We start from the raw sequence: 16,169 nt of genomic DNA, 5'->3' as shown, positions 1-16,169 counted from the left end.
TGTCTAGAAAGACAATGCACGTCCACATAATATTCCCCTGGCACGTCTCTGCGATACTGAGAATCGTTCTTGGCCAACCAGGTCTCCAGACTTGTACAATAAATCGCATTGCAAGTTCTTAAATAAATTTTAATTGATAACCGTAACCAATATTCTTTTCAGAATATGTATAGAAAGGAAATTTTCTAACAAGACAATGCATGTTCACACATTGTTCCCCCGGCATGTCTCTGTGTTACTAAGAATTGTCCGCGGCCAACCTGGTCTCTAGACTTAACACCTACTGGGGAAATTTCCCACCATAACGGGATTTTAATCACAAATTGACATCAGCGGCATCTCCAACTACAGTCCCTACCAAAAGTTTAAGACCACCTTGTCATGTGTTTTACGGACAAACAGAAAAAATACATATGCTAGTGCTTTTCACTATAATACAAAATTGGAAATATTATGTAATGTTATTGAAAGGTACATCAAGATCAAAAAGTGTAAGGGCATATTAATGCACTTATAACTAATAGATGCAACTAAAGTTACAATTTGTAAAATCATTAAATCTGAACTTTGAAAATACACTTGGAAACAAATATTTCTCCTGAAATTAGGTGAATGAAGTGTGAAATTTTAATAGTCAATAGGTCCACCTTTAAGTTTCAAGCATATTTGCACACATTCTCTCATGCTGCGGACCAATTTCTGGCATTCTTGGGGCGTAATCTCATTCCATACTTTGGAGATCTGTTCACGAAGTTCCTGAACATTCCTTGGCTGTTGTCTGGCTACACGAACACCAATTGTATTGCATAGGTTTTCTATAGGATTCAGGTCCGGACTTTGTGCTGGCCAAGGCAACAATTGAATTTCCCTCGTTTGAATCAAAGCCATTGTTGCTGCTGACGTGTGGCAAGTCGCGTTGTCCTGCTGGAAGACGAAGTACCCATTGTGGAGGGGGCGAACGGGAGCATGTTCTCTTTCATTGTTTCGATGTATTCTCGTGAATCCATGGAGCAAGGAATGAATCTCAAAATCCCTGTCCCTGCATCAGACATGCATCCCCAGATCATGACTGATTGACCCCCCACCTGAACAGCTTGCACGAGACATTCGGGAAGAAGTTTCTCGGTTGCTGTCCTCCGTACTCTCACCTTTCGGGAACTGTACAGCACGAATCTCGATTCATCACTAAAAAAGACCTGACCCCAATGTTTCATGGACCAGTTTATTTTATTTTTGCACCACTTCACACGATTTCTCTTATGTGCATTGTTCAGCAATGACTTTTTGAGAGGAGCGTAAGACGCAAGTCTACATTCCCCCAGACGACAAGAAATGGTCATTTTTGAGACCCTTTTATTTATTTATTTATTTATTTATTTATTTATTTATTTATTAAACACTACAGGCAAATGCCCAGTTACAGTGCTTTGAGGTTAACTGAGTTCAGTTTACATACATATTGACAAAAAGTAATTAAGAATTGGAAAGAGAAAACAACAAAGACAAGTAGAAAATAACTACGTATAAGACGGAACAGAATAATCATTACATAACAACAATATATAATACAAGGGTGGTATATCATAAAGTATACAACATATTTGGTTACAATGCTATTATATACAGGGTTCACATAATAAGTTTGCTTTTAGGTCTAAATAGATCAATGTCAGGGGTATTATTGGAGACTATATTGTACAACGCGCACATCCTCCTCATGGGATCCATTTCAGCCATCCTGGTTCTGCCGCGTGAAATTTTAAAGAGGTCATTTCTGGGTCTTAATTTTGAGCATGGAACGTAAAAGTTTATCTTTGCGAGAAGTGCGGAGGAGTCTGTTTTTCCATTGACAAGTTTCGAAAGGAATGTTAACTGGTGCATCTGTCTTCTTTTTTCAAGGGACGGGACACTCAGCATGTTGCGTAAGATGTCACCCGAAGTGAATTTTGGATAAATGCCATCTAATTTATATACTAAATACCTTAAGAATTTATTTTGGAGTTTTTCTATTTTTTCGATTTCCTTTATAAATAACGGGTCCCAAACGACTGAGGCATATTCAAGTTTTGACAAGGGTTGGATAAAAAGTAATGGCAACACTGGTATAATTGGTACTTGACTGTATTGGCAGAGGAGCACGTGTTACATTCCTTCAAAGTAATCGCCCCTCATCTCTATGACCTTCTGTCACACGTATGGAAGGCGTCGTACACCGTCAGCGCGCCCATCTCTGTCGATGTCCCGCAGTGACCGCCCTATAGCACGTATGATGGCTTCGCGCGTGTCGTAGTGCTTCCCGCCCAGTGGTTCCTTCATGTTGACAAAACGGTCGTAATCACACGGTCTCATACCGGTGAATACGGCGGATGTTCCAGTACCTCCCACTATCAGTTATGCAGGAGCGCCGTTACATTGTTCTCAGTGTGACACCTTGCATTGTCAAGCAGGATGATGGGACACCGTGCCGTCGCTTCCTTCTTATTGCGAGACGAAGGTGGTGTTGCAAGAAGGTGCAGAAGTAGGCAGCGTTGACCGTGTGCCTGAGAGACGTTGTTCTTCTTGCCTAAACATGTTGTTAGGGCGCTTGCACTCTCGTCCTCTGCTTCAGAGCACTGCTGTTTTTGACTGAATAACATACAATCGCTCCCACTCACTATACTTCCTCGTCTGACATTCCTTTATCAGCCACGAAACGCTTGTGGCGCTGTGACTCACCCCTTTCACTGGACAGCAGTGTTGCCATTACTTTTTATCCAACCCTTGTATTAGTGGAATCTTCAAGTTCCCTCATTATCGCTGGAAGAGGAGCTTTACGGTTATTCTTTGCCACTCTCGCTATAATCCAGTCCTCGCGTAGACGTTTATCAACCACTGTACCTTGCTGCTTGAATTTGTTTATTGTGTTCGCCACGCAGGTTTTACTCACATTCAATCCAACTGCAATTTCTCTATGAGACCTATTGCATCTGTACATAGTAATTATTTGCCATTACACGGTCACGGGCACACACTTTGCCCCATTATCACGTAGCTTGCGATTCAAATAGCCTGTTTATTATCAAGCGTAACGAAAACGGATTTGGACTTGCACAATGCTGCTACACGAGATATGTCTTTCTGCGCCATCTATTGACACACATTTCAACTAATGACTGATAAAATTTGTTCACTCCAGCGCAGTCGCTGAGGAAGATATTTTTATCTGTAGACCTCTCAGTTATCGCTGTATTTTTTTTTTATTTTGCGAATTTTAGAAACTAAATCTAAAACACGAGACCATTTTTTTTGCGCCAAAATTTTCATCCATGTTCCACAATACTGGAAAAAATTCAGTACTGTCATAACGACGTCTGTTACGTGTATACACATTCATCTGTACTTCAAAATGCTGGATTTTTCAGTTAAGAACTTTGATTTTCCGCTTTTGTATCTCAACAACTACAAGACGTATACCAATATTTTTTCGGCAATGTATACCTCACACACTATATTACTTCCATACAATTTCACTCCATATTTGTACCAAAAACTTTCGGTCAGGATTCATTTATATGAAAAAAAATTGGTGATCTTAAACTTTTGGTAGGGACTGTACCTTGTAAATCCTACTCCAGCACGTATTACTGTGATACTATAGGGAGGGATATTAGAGCAAGAAAGCGACTGAGGCTGGATATTTTTTGAAAAGGCTGAAACACTGTGTTGTGTTTCTCAGTGCTTCCACATTAACGACCAGGGATCTAGAATCAAAAGGAATCTTGTTCACCATCATGTACTTAGATAGTTTACTCTTTCTCCACATTTGTATTATTTATCTCTAAAGGGAACTTATCTCATTCTCTCTATCTCATTATCTTCTCTCTCTTTATATCATTCTCTCCTCTCTATCTCAAGCAGTCCTCTCTCTCTATCTCATTCTACACTCTGTAAAAAAATTAGCATCGCTGTATTCTTATTACGGATGCAAGGCTGCAAGGCTTTGTAATCAACTGTCAGGAATCTGTAAACCGATTGTTAGAAGTGCAACTTGTGACGTGTTTTATGTTGCAGCTACATGTTCATTATTGACAGTTTGGATACGTTATCATATTTGTGAAGTGTTCTGGTGGCGTGTAGTGTATTTGAGCGTGTTTTCTCGAAAAAATGGGCAGAAAGTGTGACATTTTACCACGTAAGCAAGGAATGGTTCTTGCTTTGCACATGAATGGTCATTCTCAGAGAGAAATTGGTCGACAACGTCAAATGCATCAATCCACAGTTAGCCGCTGCCTGCAAAAGTAACAAGAACATGAAAAATCATCACTGAGAAGTCACTGTGGCAGAAAGAAAAAGACATCACCTTGACTGGATCGTATGATAAAGGACATGGCACTGAAGAACAGAGGAATGAGTTCACGCCAAATTGCACATAAACTACAAAATAAGGTGGGAGTTAATCTTACTCATGCTACTGTAGTATCCCGACTAAAGAAACAGGGTGTTTCTAAACACGTCCCACGTAAAAAACCCAGACTAACTGACGCACATGCAAAAGCTAGACATGAGTTTGTCACACGTTATGGCGCATGGAATGATACAGATTGGGAACATGTGATATTTTCTGATGAAAAACTATTTAAATTGCTGGGGAATGACAGCTCAGTTAAACTGTGGATGCGGAAGGGAGAAGAACTTGCAAAATCTTGTATTTTAGAAACTCAAAAGTTTTGTGGCAGTGTTATGATTTGGGCATGTTTCTCTGCAAAAGGGATTGGCAGGATGCATATTTGCACATGGACTGTTAAGGCTGATCAATATCTGGAAATCCTGAATCGGAAAGTTCTACAAACTGTAGGAGATCATTTTTATGGACAGAATTTGGACTACTTTATTTTTCAATACGATAATGCAACCTGTCATCGTGCTCAGGTGGTGAATAACTGGTTTCATGATATGAATATTGAAAGATTTTGGTGGCCGCCCAACTCTCCAGACATGAATCCTATAGAAAACCTGTGGGCTATGATGTGCAAAAAACTTGGTAATCAGACGTACAGGTCAAAAGAGGAACTTATGGCAGGAATTGAGGTCGAATATTGTCAAAATCTCATTCATAGCATGCCTCGAAGGTTAAAGCACTTAGGAAGGCCAGGGGTGGCCACACTAAGTACTAGTCAATGTATTTACTTACTATCATTTCAAATTGACATATCATGATGCATTTAAATCCTTTGTTCAATCTTTTTATTGCAAAAATTGTCTTTGTGCGAAAACGTTCCACAAGCTATATTTGCAATACTTTTGTTATTAGTTAAGTGCATTATGTACGTAACTATGACTTAAATAATAAAAATATATTGTACAGATATAGTGTTTTATATAATTGTTAGGAAAACAAATCGACAAGTGGAATTAAATCAATAAAACAACTGATAATTCACGAGCGAAATGCTGACGACCAAAAATAATGAAGTGATGCTATTTTTTTTACAGAGTGTATCTCCATCTACTTCTATCTTATTTCCTTAGATCTCAAAATCTCATTGTCTCTTCTCTCTATATCTCTCTCTCTATCTCATTCCCTCCTCTCTCTATATATCTCATTCTCTCCTCTCTCTCTCATTCTCTCCTCCCTCTCTCTCTCTATCTATCTCATTCTCTCCTCTCTCTCTATCTCATTCTCTCCTCTCTCTATATATATCTCATTCTCTCCTCTCTCTCTATATCTCATTCTCTCCTCTATTTCTATCTCATTCCCTCTTCTCTCTCTCTCTTTTTCTCTCTATCTCATTCTTTCTTCTCTCTCTTTATCTGTTTCTCTCAATATCTCTTCTCTCTCTCTACCTCTCTTGACCCCAATTCTCCGTTATCTCCTTTAGTTCCATATCTCGTTATCTTCCTCTACCTTCCCCATCCTCTCATCTCCTCACACACACACATAAACGCCTACAAATTAACAGAGAAGAATAATCTAAACAAACGACTGTCAATTAGATCAATACACGCAGTTTCGCAGAGTTCCGAGCGCAGTTACTTTTCCTGGTTGTTGAACCGATCGATAGGCGGCGTTGCGAACGGCGCTCTTCACTTGTCACCGACAAAGGGTCATTAGCTCTTTGCGACAACAGAGGGCGCGGCGCTTGTTTACAGCTACATGCGTGCGGGAGGGGGATTTACGCACCCACCCCTCCGACCGCAACGCAACGGAATCTGCGAGCCGATTCATTTAGTTTAATGGAAATGAATTGTTGGAGTGCCGAGTGGAAGCCATATTACATATTCGAGAGGAAGAAACAACACTCTCGTGGTAGCCTGTGCGGGTTTGTCATAAATGAAAGGCAAATTTTTCTATTTGCTTGAACAGTTTCCAGCGGAGCGTAGGCTTTGGTGGTTTCCAAAAGGACCGTTGAGATGGCCGCGATACATGATTGGGTTCATTCGATTATTACGTTCTCCTAATTAATTTTCTCACTGGTCACTTTGCCGCTGTTATGTTTCTAATGGTCGGGTTGACCATTACTGGTTTTTATTGTATTAATTAATTGCTGGCCAGCTACAAGGTGTAGGGTTAAGTAATATGTTTCCATGAGTGTACTTTTATGTTATTACTGGATGTAAGTGTATGTGCTTATTGGATTGTGCTTTACTGGATATTAGATTCCCCTGTTTTTTAGCTTCCCGGTTGGGGGAACTAGCTGTCTTTCAAAAGACCGTTACAGTGGAATTTTCCACTGCTACGGGGTCCACGTTCACGGACGTTTACCCCGACTATAAAAAAGGCCAGTTGGGCTTTAGAAAAAACAGTGTTTCCCCATCGATACGACGACGAGGAACGTCTCCTCGAGTTTAGTCAATTTTTGGTGGCTAGACTTAATATGATAATATAGCATTTGGTGTAAGCCAACCCCTGTTGCTGTCCCAAGTCCCCTTTTAGAAAAAGCTTTGAATATTTGGATATTTCCGTATTGAATAATTGATGTCCAAAGGAAAGAGTGAAGGCGTAAGGAAACGCATTTGTAATGAACGGAATATCATTTAAGCTGAGGGTAGGCCCGCAGAGATAGTTATGCTAACTCTGCGGTAAAGGAAGTGCCGATGGTGTAAGCCATAGGTGCACAATTATGTTGATTTAGAGTTTTCGTAATTTGGTCTATGCAAGACATACATGGAAACGCTATGTAAAAACCAATATAATCCTACTAGAATGTTATCATTTGCTTAATTCACTCCAAGAAGTACAATACTGTACATTTTAAACCAGTTGTTTATTCACTTTTCTGTATATGTGTAACGAACCAGGGACAAAAAATATAAATTGTTAGTGTGGCACCCAGGGTGAGGTGGAAGGAGAGATTTGAAAGGATAATACAAGGGTAGTAATCCAGAGGGCCGGATATAAACGAGGGAAAGAGGGGCCGACCTTTCACATGTTCGACGCTTCTAAACGCACGGCCATGAAATTGGGTCTCACTTATCGCACAACACTTGAGCAACCTTGTGTTCTGACGCCACGGGAAAAAGCTTTTTAATTTTAGGATAAATGCCTATATTCTTAGGTTAGGCTAGCTATGTTTAGTTCTTTTTAGTGTTGCTCACGGGACGGGACAAGCCTTTTGAAATTCGAGACGGGACGAGACGGAAAGCCTTTCTCGTCTCGTTTTCGAGACGAGACACGAGACGGGACGGGACGGCTCTTGAAAAGTCTCGTCTCGTCTCGAATGTCTCGAAAAAATAAAAGCAAAATTTTTAATCAGTTGCAAATACTTGTTTGCTTGGAATAAAGTATTTCAATTAGAAACGTTGATAAGCGTGTGTTAAGTCAAAATAAGAAGACTATTCTAGAGAGAGGCATGAATGAATACCTAAACTTATTTCCTATACTCTCTCGAAACACAGCGTTAATCCACATTTTTTTAAAAAAAATTATTCCAGGTTAATAACTTAATGTTACGATAGTACTCCAGATACTAATACAATTCTGAATAACATCAAGTAAAAGGGCAGGTAGAGAAGGTAGAAGGAGGGGCCAAAAAATCTTGGAATGTCTGCGTCCGAGGTTTATCTTGTAAAAATAGTCTCAGCTCTATAGGTTGGAAAGATAAACGGACCGACGGATATGGTTTATTTTTATTATTTAATTTTTACATCAAAGGGTGTACAGAAGTGAATGTTATTAGGAAGTAGGAAAAACATTGTGGGAAACATGGCAGTACAAATTGATAAGGAGTTGTTGGGAAAGTTATTAAGGAATCCAAGATATTAGCAAGACTAAGAGAAGGAGATAATTAGGGACAAATAATCTTGCATTATCCCACTCCGAACAGCTGAGAGCTAAAGAGGAGGAGAAAATACGGGAAATATGGAAAGAAGTAATTTGGTGATTTTTGTGTTTACAGGGAACCACGACAAGATTTTACCACATTATTATTTGCACGGGTTGCGAAATTATTAGAATGTTATGGAAATTTCGGAAATGTCTTTGTTGAGAAAATTCTTGTTGTTTCCCTCAGGCATTCTGCAGGTGGTTGGATTCGTTTTTTTACGTCCGTTTGAAGATTATTTCCAATGTTTTTGTTTTATTTCTTTATTTCTTATTTAAGGAGAATACTATTCCTTGGATTGTAATAACGAAATACTGAGGCTGATATAGAATAGATTTCAAATGAAGGAAGTGCACTAAGTTCTGTATAATCGTCGTAGAAGGAAACTTTGTTCTACGAGGGGATTCCCCGATGGTACAGTGGTAGCATCGTCGCCTTGTAATCAAGGGGGCCCGGGTTCGATACCCGGTGAAGGCACATTGTGATCTGAACCCCACTTTAAACTGTGGGTCCAGTCCCGATTATCCTTTTTGTAAATCAGATGAAGGAATGTTGTAGCTGTTCTTTTTATTCTGTAAATTTAGCCTTCAAGTTTATGAGCAAAATACATGTAGTATCTACTGTCTACATTTTCACTCGTTATTAAACACATTTCACAAAGTAGTTTTATCGAACTTCAGAGGGAAGCTGACAGCAATGTCAGGGTGGCGGGAGCTTGTTTACGACCAGGGTGTATTCCGAGACTATTTTTCGCCGTTCCCCACTGACAAAGGTTTCGCTTTGAACAATAGACACCGTTGCTTTAGGGGGCAAACACCAAACATAGGGCGAGGTTGACCTGCAGTAGCGGGTACGTGCCATAAATCCAGGCCTAAAATAGGAATGAAAGTTGATGCAAGGGAGGAGCAATAAAAATTGTGTAATTTGGTTTGCTTGCTGACAGGAAGTTTTGGAGGAAAAGCTGAAAAGGAAAACGGCAGACTTTGAATGAAAGAGGGACAGTGAACACAAGTTCTTTGTATTATTCGCCGACACACAAGCTTCCATTTCGAAGGTGAGGCTATCAGCAGCGAAGTTATTAGAGGGTTGTAAGCAGTGACGACGCCAGAGGGGGCAGGGGGACGCCCCATGTCAGGCACTTCGCCCCCCACCACCCGGACCCCCCAACTGAAGTTAATTAAATATCGAATAATAAGAGAGTTCATTTATAAGAGTATGACGATTTTCACCTTTTCAAAGTGGTATATTCTGCATGATATCACTTTCCTGCTTATAATACCAACTTGATTAACAAATATTAATTTGCTTCGTCCAAGATTCGAGCGCCGACCTGGGCATAGGTGAATTCTCATTCATGTATGTCCTGTAATAGCCGAGATTAACCTAAGTTTTAACCAGTCTTAAGAACTGGGAAAAAGTGTTGAATGTGGATGATTTTAAAACATCACGAATATTTTCAGGAGCACAAGACATCATCTGTAGTACGGGCAAATTATTCTAATCGTGGTCGTTAGTGACAACGCTAATTATTTAAAGACATTCAAAGTTGATTCAAGATTTGGTTGGTTGGTTGATTTGATGTTTTAAGTCCACTTTATGCACAGAAAAGCCAATCGGGACTGGACTTATAGTTTAAAGTGCCTCCACTGGGTATCGAACCCAGGACCAAAGGTGATCGAAGAAAACCCGACACTACATGTCAGTTGTTGTGGATTCATCGCGGTTTCTTACTATTCAGGGACTTGAATTTCGAGATGATGAGTCTGAGGCAAACCTTAACAAATGGAATTTCTTCGATACTCTTGAAGTTAATGAGGGGATATTGTTTGGAAATGTATTGAACGTGAACCTTAAAATGCAAATTACACTTAAAATTCGATTCAAAACATATCGCGGGCAGGTAAAAGAACTCTTATTAGGATTTGCCACTCTTCAATCATTAGATGCAGGTTCGCTCTTTCTCGTACATATCAAAATCGAAGAACTTCTTCCCATGAACCCCATAGGTGCCTGTAATTGAGTAGCACAGACATACGTTGGAGTGGTAGAGGAAGAGTAAGTATTGCCAGGGTCAAAATATTTCTTGAATTATGAGATAACTGTAACCTTTGTCTGATTTTTTATCCTGTGATAACGTTTCCCTGAAAGGTGAAACACAAATTTTGCCCAAAACTCTTCAGCGTTACGAAGATGGTTGTCCTTAAAATCTTTGAAAAGGCTTGCTCGAAACAGGATGCTGGATGCAAACTGCCTCATTTGGCTGTTCTTGCCATTGAGAAGAAATGTCAAGTCCTGGACGTACCAAAGGTGCGCAATGTGTTCTCCAAAGCACATAGAGCAGAATTCTCCTACAGAAGAATTGCACTTCACTAAGTGCCTCACATTGTTTCTAATACTTAAGAAGATTCATTTCTTCCAACGTCACGTTTATTTAGCAAGAAAATTAAACTCTTAGAAGCATTATTTTCATCATTTATATTATTATCTTATAACTTAAATATTTATATCAGTAGTTTCATCTCAAGAAAGACGATGAATTATAAAATTATGAATGTCTTCCAATACTGAAATAGGCCACTAGAGACAACGCAACTTACCAATAAAAAAGAATTAATGTCTTTATTAAAACGAATCAGTTAGTTTATTCTAATATTCTTTAGGTTTTTTTTTTTAAGTCCACTTGATTCGCAAATAGGCTAAATCGAGAACCGACCTACAGTTTAAAGTGCGATCCGATCCACTTTGTGCCTCCATTGAGTATCGACGAGAGGACCCTTCATTACAAGACCTCGACGTTATTACTACGCCATCGGGGAGGCACCCAATTTACACAAATATGTTGATTCCAATAACACGTTATATGCATAATCTGATAATGATGCACTTTTGGTGCATCTAAACATATTTTTTTCAACTATAGCATGTCTAAAAGAATCATTGAAGTTGGGATTTTTATAACTTCAGGAGGCACGGCTCTGTAAATGTGCGATATAAAATATATGCAGGTTTGCCTTCCATACGTGGTGGTTTTTTCACGTTTCTTCGCTTCGTACAACATACACTTTTGCAGGAACGGCTTCTTGCATCCTCCTGGGGCCTTGCTCTAGCTAAACAAAAAAATATATTTGTTTAGCATAATCGAGGGTTACATATTCCTGCCGAACTTACTAGAAAACAAGGATTCTATTGGGATCATACTGCTTTGAATGACAGTATCAATGAAGTTTTATGTACGCTACTACTTATAATAATGAGCATAAAATATTAATCAGGAACTTTATTTTTCGTCAACTGGATGTAACATATTTTTTTGTTATTCAGCAAATATTCAATTCATCACCTTTTTTGACATTAATTTTCTTGCCAGGACAGCTGTTTTTATGCAGATTTTGACGATCTTAACTACACGTAAGCTAGATATTAGCTAATATTTGTGCTGTTATATTACTATTCTTCTACCATCTTTGTAACATGTCATGCAATAACAATAATAGAATTGATTAATTTACATATTCAAGTGAATAGACCTATGAATTATATTAATGCATTAATTTAAATATTTGCTTAATTGTTGTCGTTAATGTTATTATTATCATTTTTTCTGAAACACTTGGCTCAGACACCCTCCCCCGACATATATTTCTAGATGCGTGCCTGCCGAAGGATAAATTAGATCAAGCGGTGGTGGTACCGGACTTAGAGGCTAAAGGGAAAACAAAGAAGTATGTGCGTCATAAGCTGAGCATAAGAAACAGCACAATATCACAAAGAAACACTTTTTGAAACTTATGTCATAGAAGATGTTTAACAATATTAAGAACAATAAATGCTTTCTATTTGTAATATACTAAATATTGAAATTTTAAATAGTCTTTTGTGTTCGTACTACACATTTAAAAACTTTTTTGTTGCTCCCCAGCGCCAAGCTTTAAATTTAAAGAAAAAATTTACATTTTCATAGTGCACGGAAGTTCGACATTCAGAAAGAAAGAAGGTCTATTGGAAAACATTTCAAGACTTCCAAAAGGTATAGCAGTAATGAAAAAGAGCACTCACTTATACCATGTTTGTTACAACCTGTCCGGCCTCCCGCGGAAGCTGATCGCTGGCTTTTCTAGCATAAACCAAGCGGTGTTGCTGCTGAAGACAGCCTGAACTCCGTGCTGGGGAAAGCCAAAGCCAGGCAACAAATTAAAATACGCAACGTGGCAACAACGTCTACGTAAGCTCCTCTCTTCTGGCTACCATTCGCTCCTCGCTGCCCAGCAGACGACTATTTTCTCGTTTCTCATTGGCACCAAAACTGTCGAGCGATGTCCTCATGATTAACGAACCTTATTTATTCTCACCACGCAATGGGTAAAATATTTGGAGCATTATCCCACTTTCCGGAAAAATATTTCGTGTTTCTGCTACTTTTGACTTTTGTTGGCATGATATTCCGGATCACTTTTACGAGACGAGACGGGACAAAACGAGACGGGACGAGACGAGAAGAGACAGAACCCTTCGAGACGGGACACGAGACGGGACAAACGAATATTTTCGAGACGAGACACGAGACGAGACAGCATTTTCACGAGACGGGACGTGACAGACCAAAGTCTCGTCTCGTCTCGTCTCGTGGGCAACACTAGTTCTTTTAGCCAAAGTAATAATTCTTAATTGTATTTATGCTAATGAAACCTAACCTAACAGGCCTAATCTAACCTCGTAGGCTTTCCTCGTCTGACGTCAGAACACAATGTTGCAGAAGTGAAGTGAAACAAGGCAGATCCAATTAAATTAGGCGGGTGACAGAAGTTCGCGCTGTTGCCACGTCGGAGCACAATCCCGTGTGTTCGGAGGTTAAAGAGAATGACAGATCTTGTTGAGTAGTTGGTCTTTGTAATCCATGTAATACAAACTGACAGTATTTGCTCGAAAGGTCAGGGATTGCACAAAAGTACCACGGAGAGAGAGGTCGGCCTCACGCTCGAACTAGGCAACGCAGTCCGGTTGACGTTGCCACACAGTGCGCGGGAACCAGCTACTTTTGTCCCACTCTCGCTTTGCTATTCCCACATGTGGCACCAGCGCAATTCTGCCCAACCGCCTATTTTCATGCAGTGTTGCCACATGAAGGGGAATTTCCCTTTTGCATGGAAATTTGGACCGAAATTTTAGCCAGAAGGGAAAAGGGAATTTCGATTAAAAATACCACAATTGCAGGGAAATTTTAAGGTCATCTGACTAAATTAATACAGTTTATGTTAATTCCGAATTTCATTTATTTTGCAATTCCTACTTGTTTCTGCTCCTTTAAGTTTATTGTACGTTGCTCTGTGGATAAATAGTAACGATGAGGATTTGATTTACGATTAAATGGATTCCTGACCAGGATTAAAACCTGGGACATCTGGTCAACAAGTGATGAAACTGAAATTTGATTTTTTTAAAAATATTTTTTATTCAACGGAATTCTTAACTATTTACTACTACTGCTTTCACCACCACCACTAATAATGCTGCTGCTACTACTAGCCTACTACTAATTATTATTATTATTATTATATAATTTGTATTTGTGAAGGGAAAAATTGATCCAAAAGGGAAATTTTAACCCTTGGAAAGGGAAATTGTGCCCTCCTATTGTGGCAACACTGTTTTCATGGCCGTGCGTTTGTGTTTTTCATCAATGCCCAGAGAGAAGAAAATAATTGAAATTTATCGTAGATGTAGTTAGTTCTATTGTACGATAAATTTCAAGTCTTTCTTCACTTTAGGCTAATCATCGCGATTAACCAAAAATGGTAGAACGTGAAGTAAATTAAACCAAACCAATCAATCAAGATGACTAGCTCCAAGATTAAACTCTACAAAGTGAGCAGTCGCCTCCAGACTTACCTTGACTGCGTTCTCCACCTGTTTCCAGGCGTGCCTCTGGACGACCACCATCACGAACTTGTTCCAGTTGAAGGCCTTCAGGAGCGAGATGACGGACTTGGAGATCTTGGAGGACGGAGGCAGCGTGCGGGCGAAGGTGTAGAACATGGTCTTGTCGGAGACCTTCGTGTCGGCGCACTTCTGCAAGGAGAGAGAAGGACATGTTGAGTTGATCATTTTTGGAGGAATTTTTAGTTTTACACTATGCTCTCTTATAGGATGGCATCAGGGGATTATTCTAGCATAGAGTGGTTATGCAAGGTAACAATATGATTCCCTCTCGAGCTTATAGAGTAACTACAGCAAACAGCAACAATGGAGCTACCACAAGTGAAGCTTCTACAGAGATCAACAATGGAGTTATCACAAGTGGAGCTTCAACAGAGAGCAACAATGAAGCTACCACAGGTAAAGCTTCTACAAAGAGCAACAATGAAGCTACCACAAGTGAAGCTTCTACAAGGAGCAACAATGGAGCTACCACAATTGTAGCTTCAACGAAGAGCAACAATGAAGCTACCACAAGTGTAGCTTCAACGAAGAGCAACAATGTAGCTACCACAAGTGTAGCTTCAACGAAGAGCAACAATGGAGCTACCACAAGTGGAGATTCTACAGAGAACAACAATAGAATTGTCACAAGTGGAGATTCAACAAAAAGCAACAATTGAATTCTCACAAGAAGAGATTCAACAAAGAGCAACAATGGAGTTAGAGCCTCAATAAAGACCTGCAATAGAATTGTTACAAATATAGCTTAAACAAAGAACAACAATGGAAATATTACAACTGCAGTTTCAACAAAGAACAATAGAATTCTCACAAGTGGAGGAAACACAAATAGCAACAATAGAATTGTGAAATGTGAAGCTTCAAAAAATGCAACAAAGGATCTGAAACGTGTTCAATGTATACCCTTTACTGAAAATCTGCCCAACAACCTTAGCAACGGTAAAATGAACAAGTAAGGTACATTCAAAGTGAATTACAGAAAGTAATTCCACAACAACGAAAATTATGTCCTCAGAGGACAATTCGTACTGAATCATCATTAAAATTTATTTAAACTTTTTGTTGGAACTTTATCGAACGAACCTCAAGGAACTGTTTATTACTTCAATCTTTAAATTACAGAATTTGATTTTTATATGACGAAGCAAGACCTCTGTGGAATGTGAATAGAATGCGAAGGCTCCTATGTATTATCCACATAAGAGTTCATCAGTTTCAGCCAGAAAGAAGCGCCTGGCATGTCTATAAAAAAGTGTGAGTTGCAGCAGCATGTTTGTTTTTGTTTTTTTTTAAAAAATGAACGCCTTTCAAATTTTTAAAATCTATTAGAAAACTACACTGACTGTTACAAATCTACACATTGCCAGTTCCATAAACCTGATTGCCTGATCAACAGAAGGAACAAAACTAAACATAATGCTATTGAAGTTGCACACCTGTCAACATTCTTTTCGAAATACTCATTGAACGACCCTCGTATATATGAAAAAAGAGGTTGTGGGAAAAGTTATAACGTCATGTGAATTTCCTGAAGAATAATGTCATCGTAACTTACGTTGAGTTATTGTTGGAAGGTTTAAACTTATCACTCCAAAACAAAAGTGCAAAACTACGTCACACGAAACATCAGTATCTAAAGGCACATCTGTAGGTAATTCGCTTTGTCCTAAGACAACTGGCTTTAAATTTGTAAACTGTGAATATTTGGTGTCGAGACTTTAGCTTCAACTCTGCTAACCTAACACAAACATCAAAAACTTCTTACCTGTTCTAATCCTCGGAAAGCTTTTTTAACTTTATTTGTCAAGCATGCTGTTTTTCTTTCAAAGTATATTGCTCATTCGCTTGCCGAGTCACGTATTTGATTATATTAGTTCTATTTTAGTCCTTTGTTTGCTGAGAAAACAATAGGTGGGAGCACAATTCTCTTTG

At 39.1% G+C, this 16,169-nt stretch overlaps 1 protein-coding gene across 1 annotated transcript in view; it reads right to left on the bottom strand.

Moving 5' to 3' along the window:
• The window catches only part of Gyc32E (Guanylyl cyclase at 32E), a 155,814-nt gene extending 139,850 nt beyond the window's left edge, over positions 1-15,964 (bottom strand). The window contains exons 1-2 of the mRNA XM_083110956.1: positions 15,793-15,964; positions 14,187-14,366 (exon numbers count right to left, since the gene is read on the bottom strand). Of these exons, the coding sequence (XP_082967082.1) occupies positions 14,187-14,333 (147 nt within the window). The 5' untranslated portion in view covers positions 14,334-14,366; positions 15,793-15,964. The remainder of the gene's footprint in view (positions 1-14,186; positions 14,367-15,792) is intronic.
• Positions 15,965-16,169: the final 205 nt, after the last annotated feature.

Source organism: Lepisma saccharinum, chromosome 24 (genome assembly GCF_977018435.1).
Source record: "Lepisma saccharinum chromosome 24, izLepSacc3.1, whole genome shotgun sequence".
Classification (NCBI taxonomy): domain Eukaryota; kingdom Metazoa; phylum Arthropoda; class Insecta; order Zygentoma; family Lepismatidae; genus Lepisma; species Lepisma saccharinum.
This window is presented reverse-complemented; position numbering and strand designations above follow the sequence as displayed.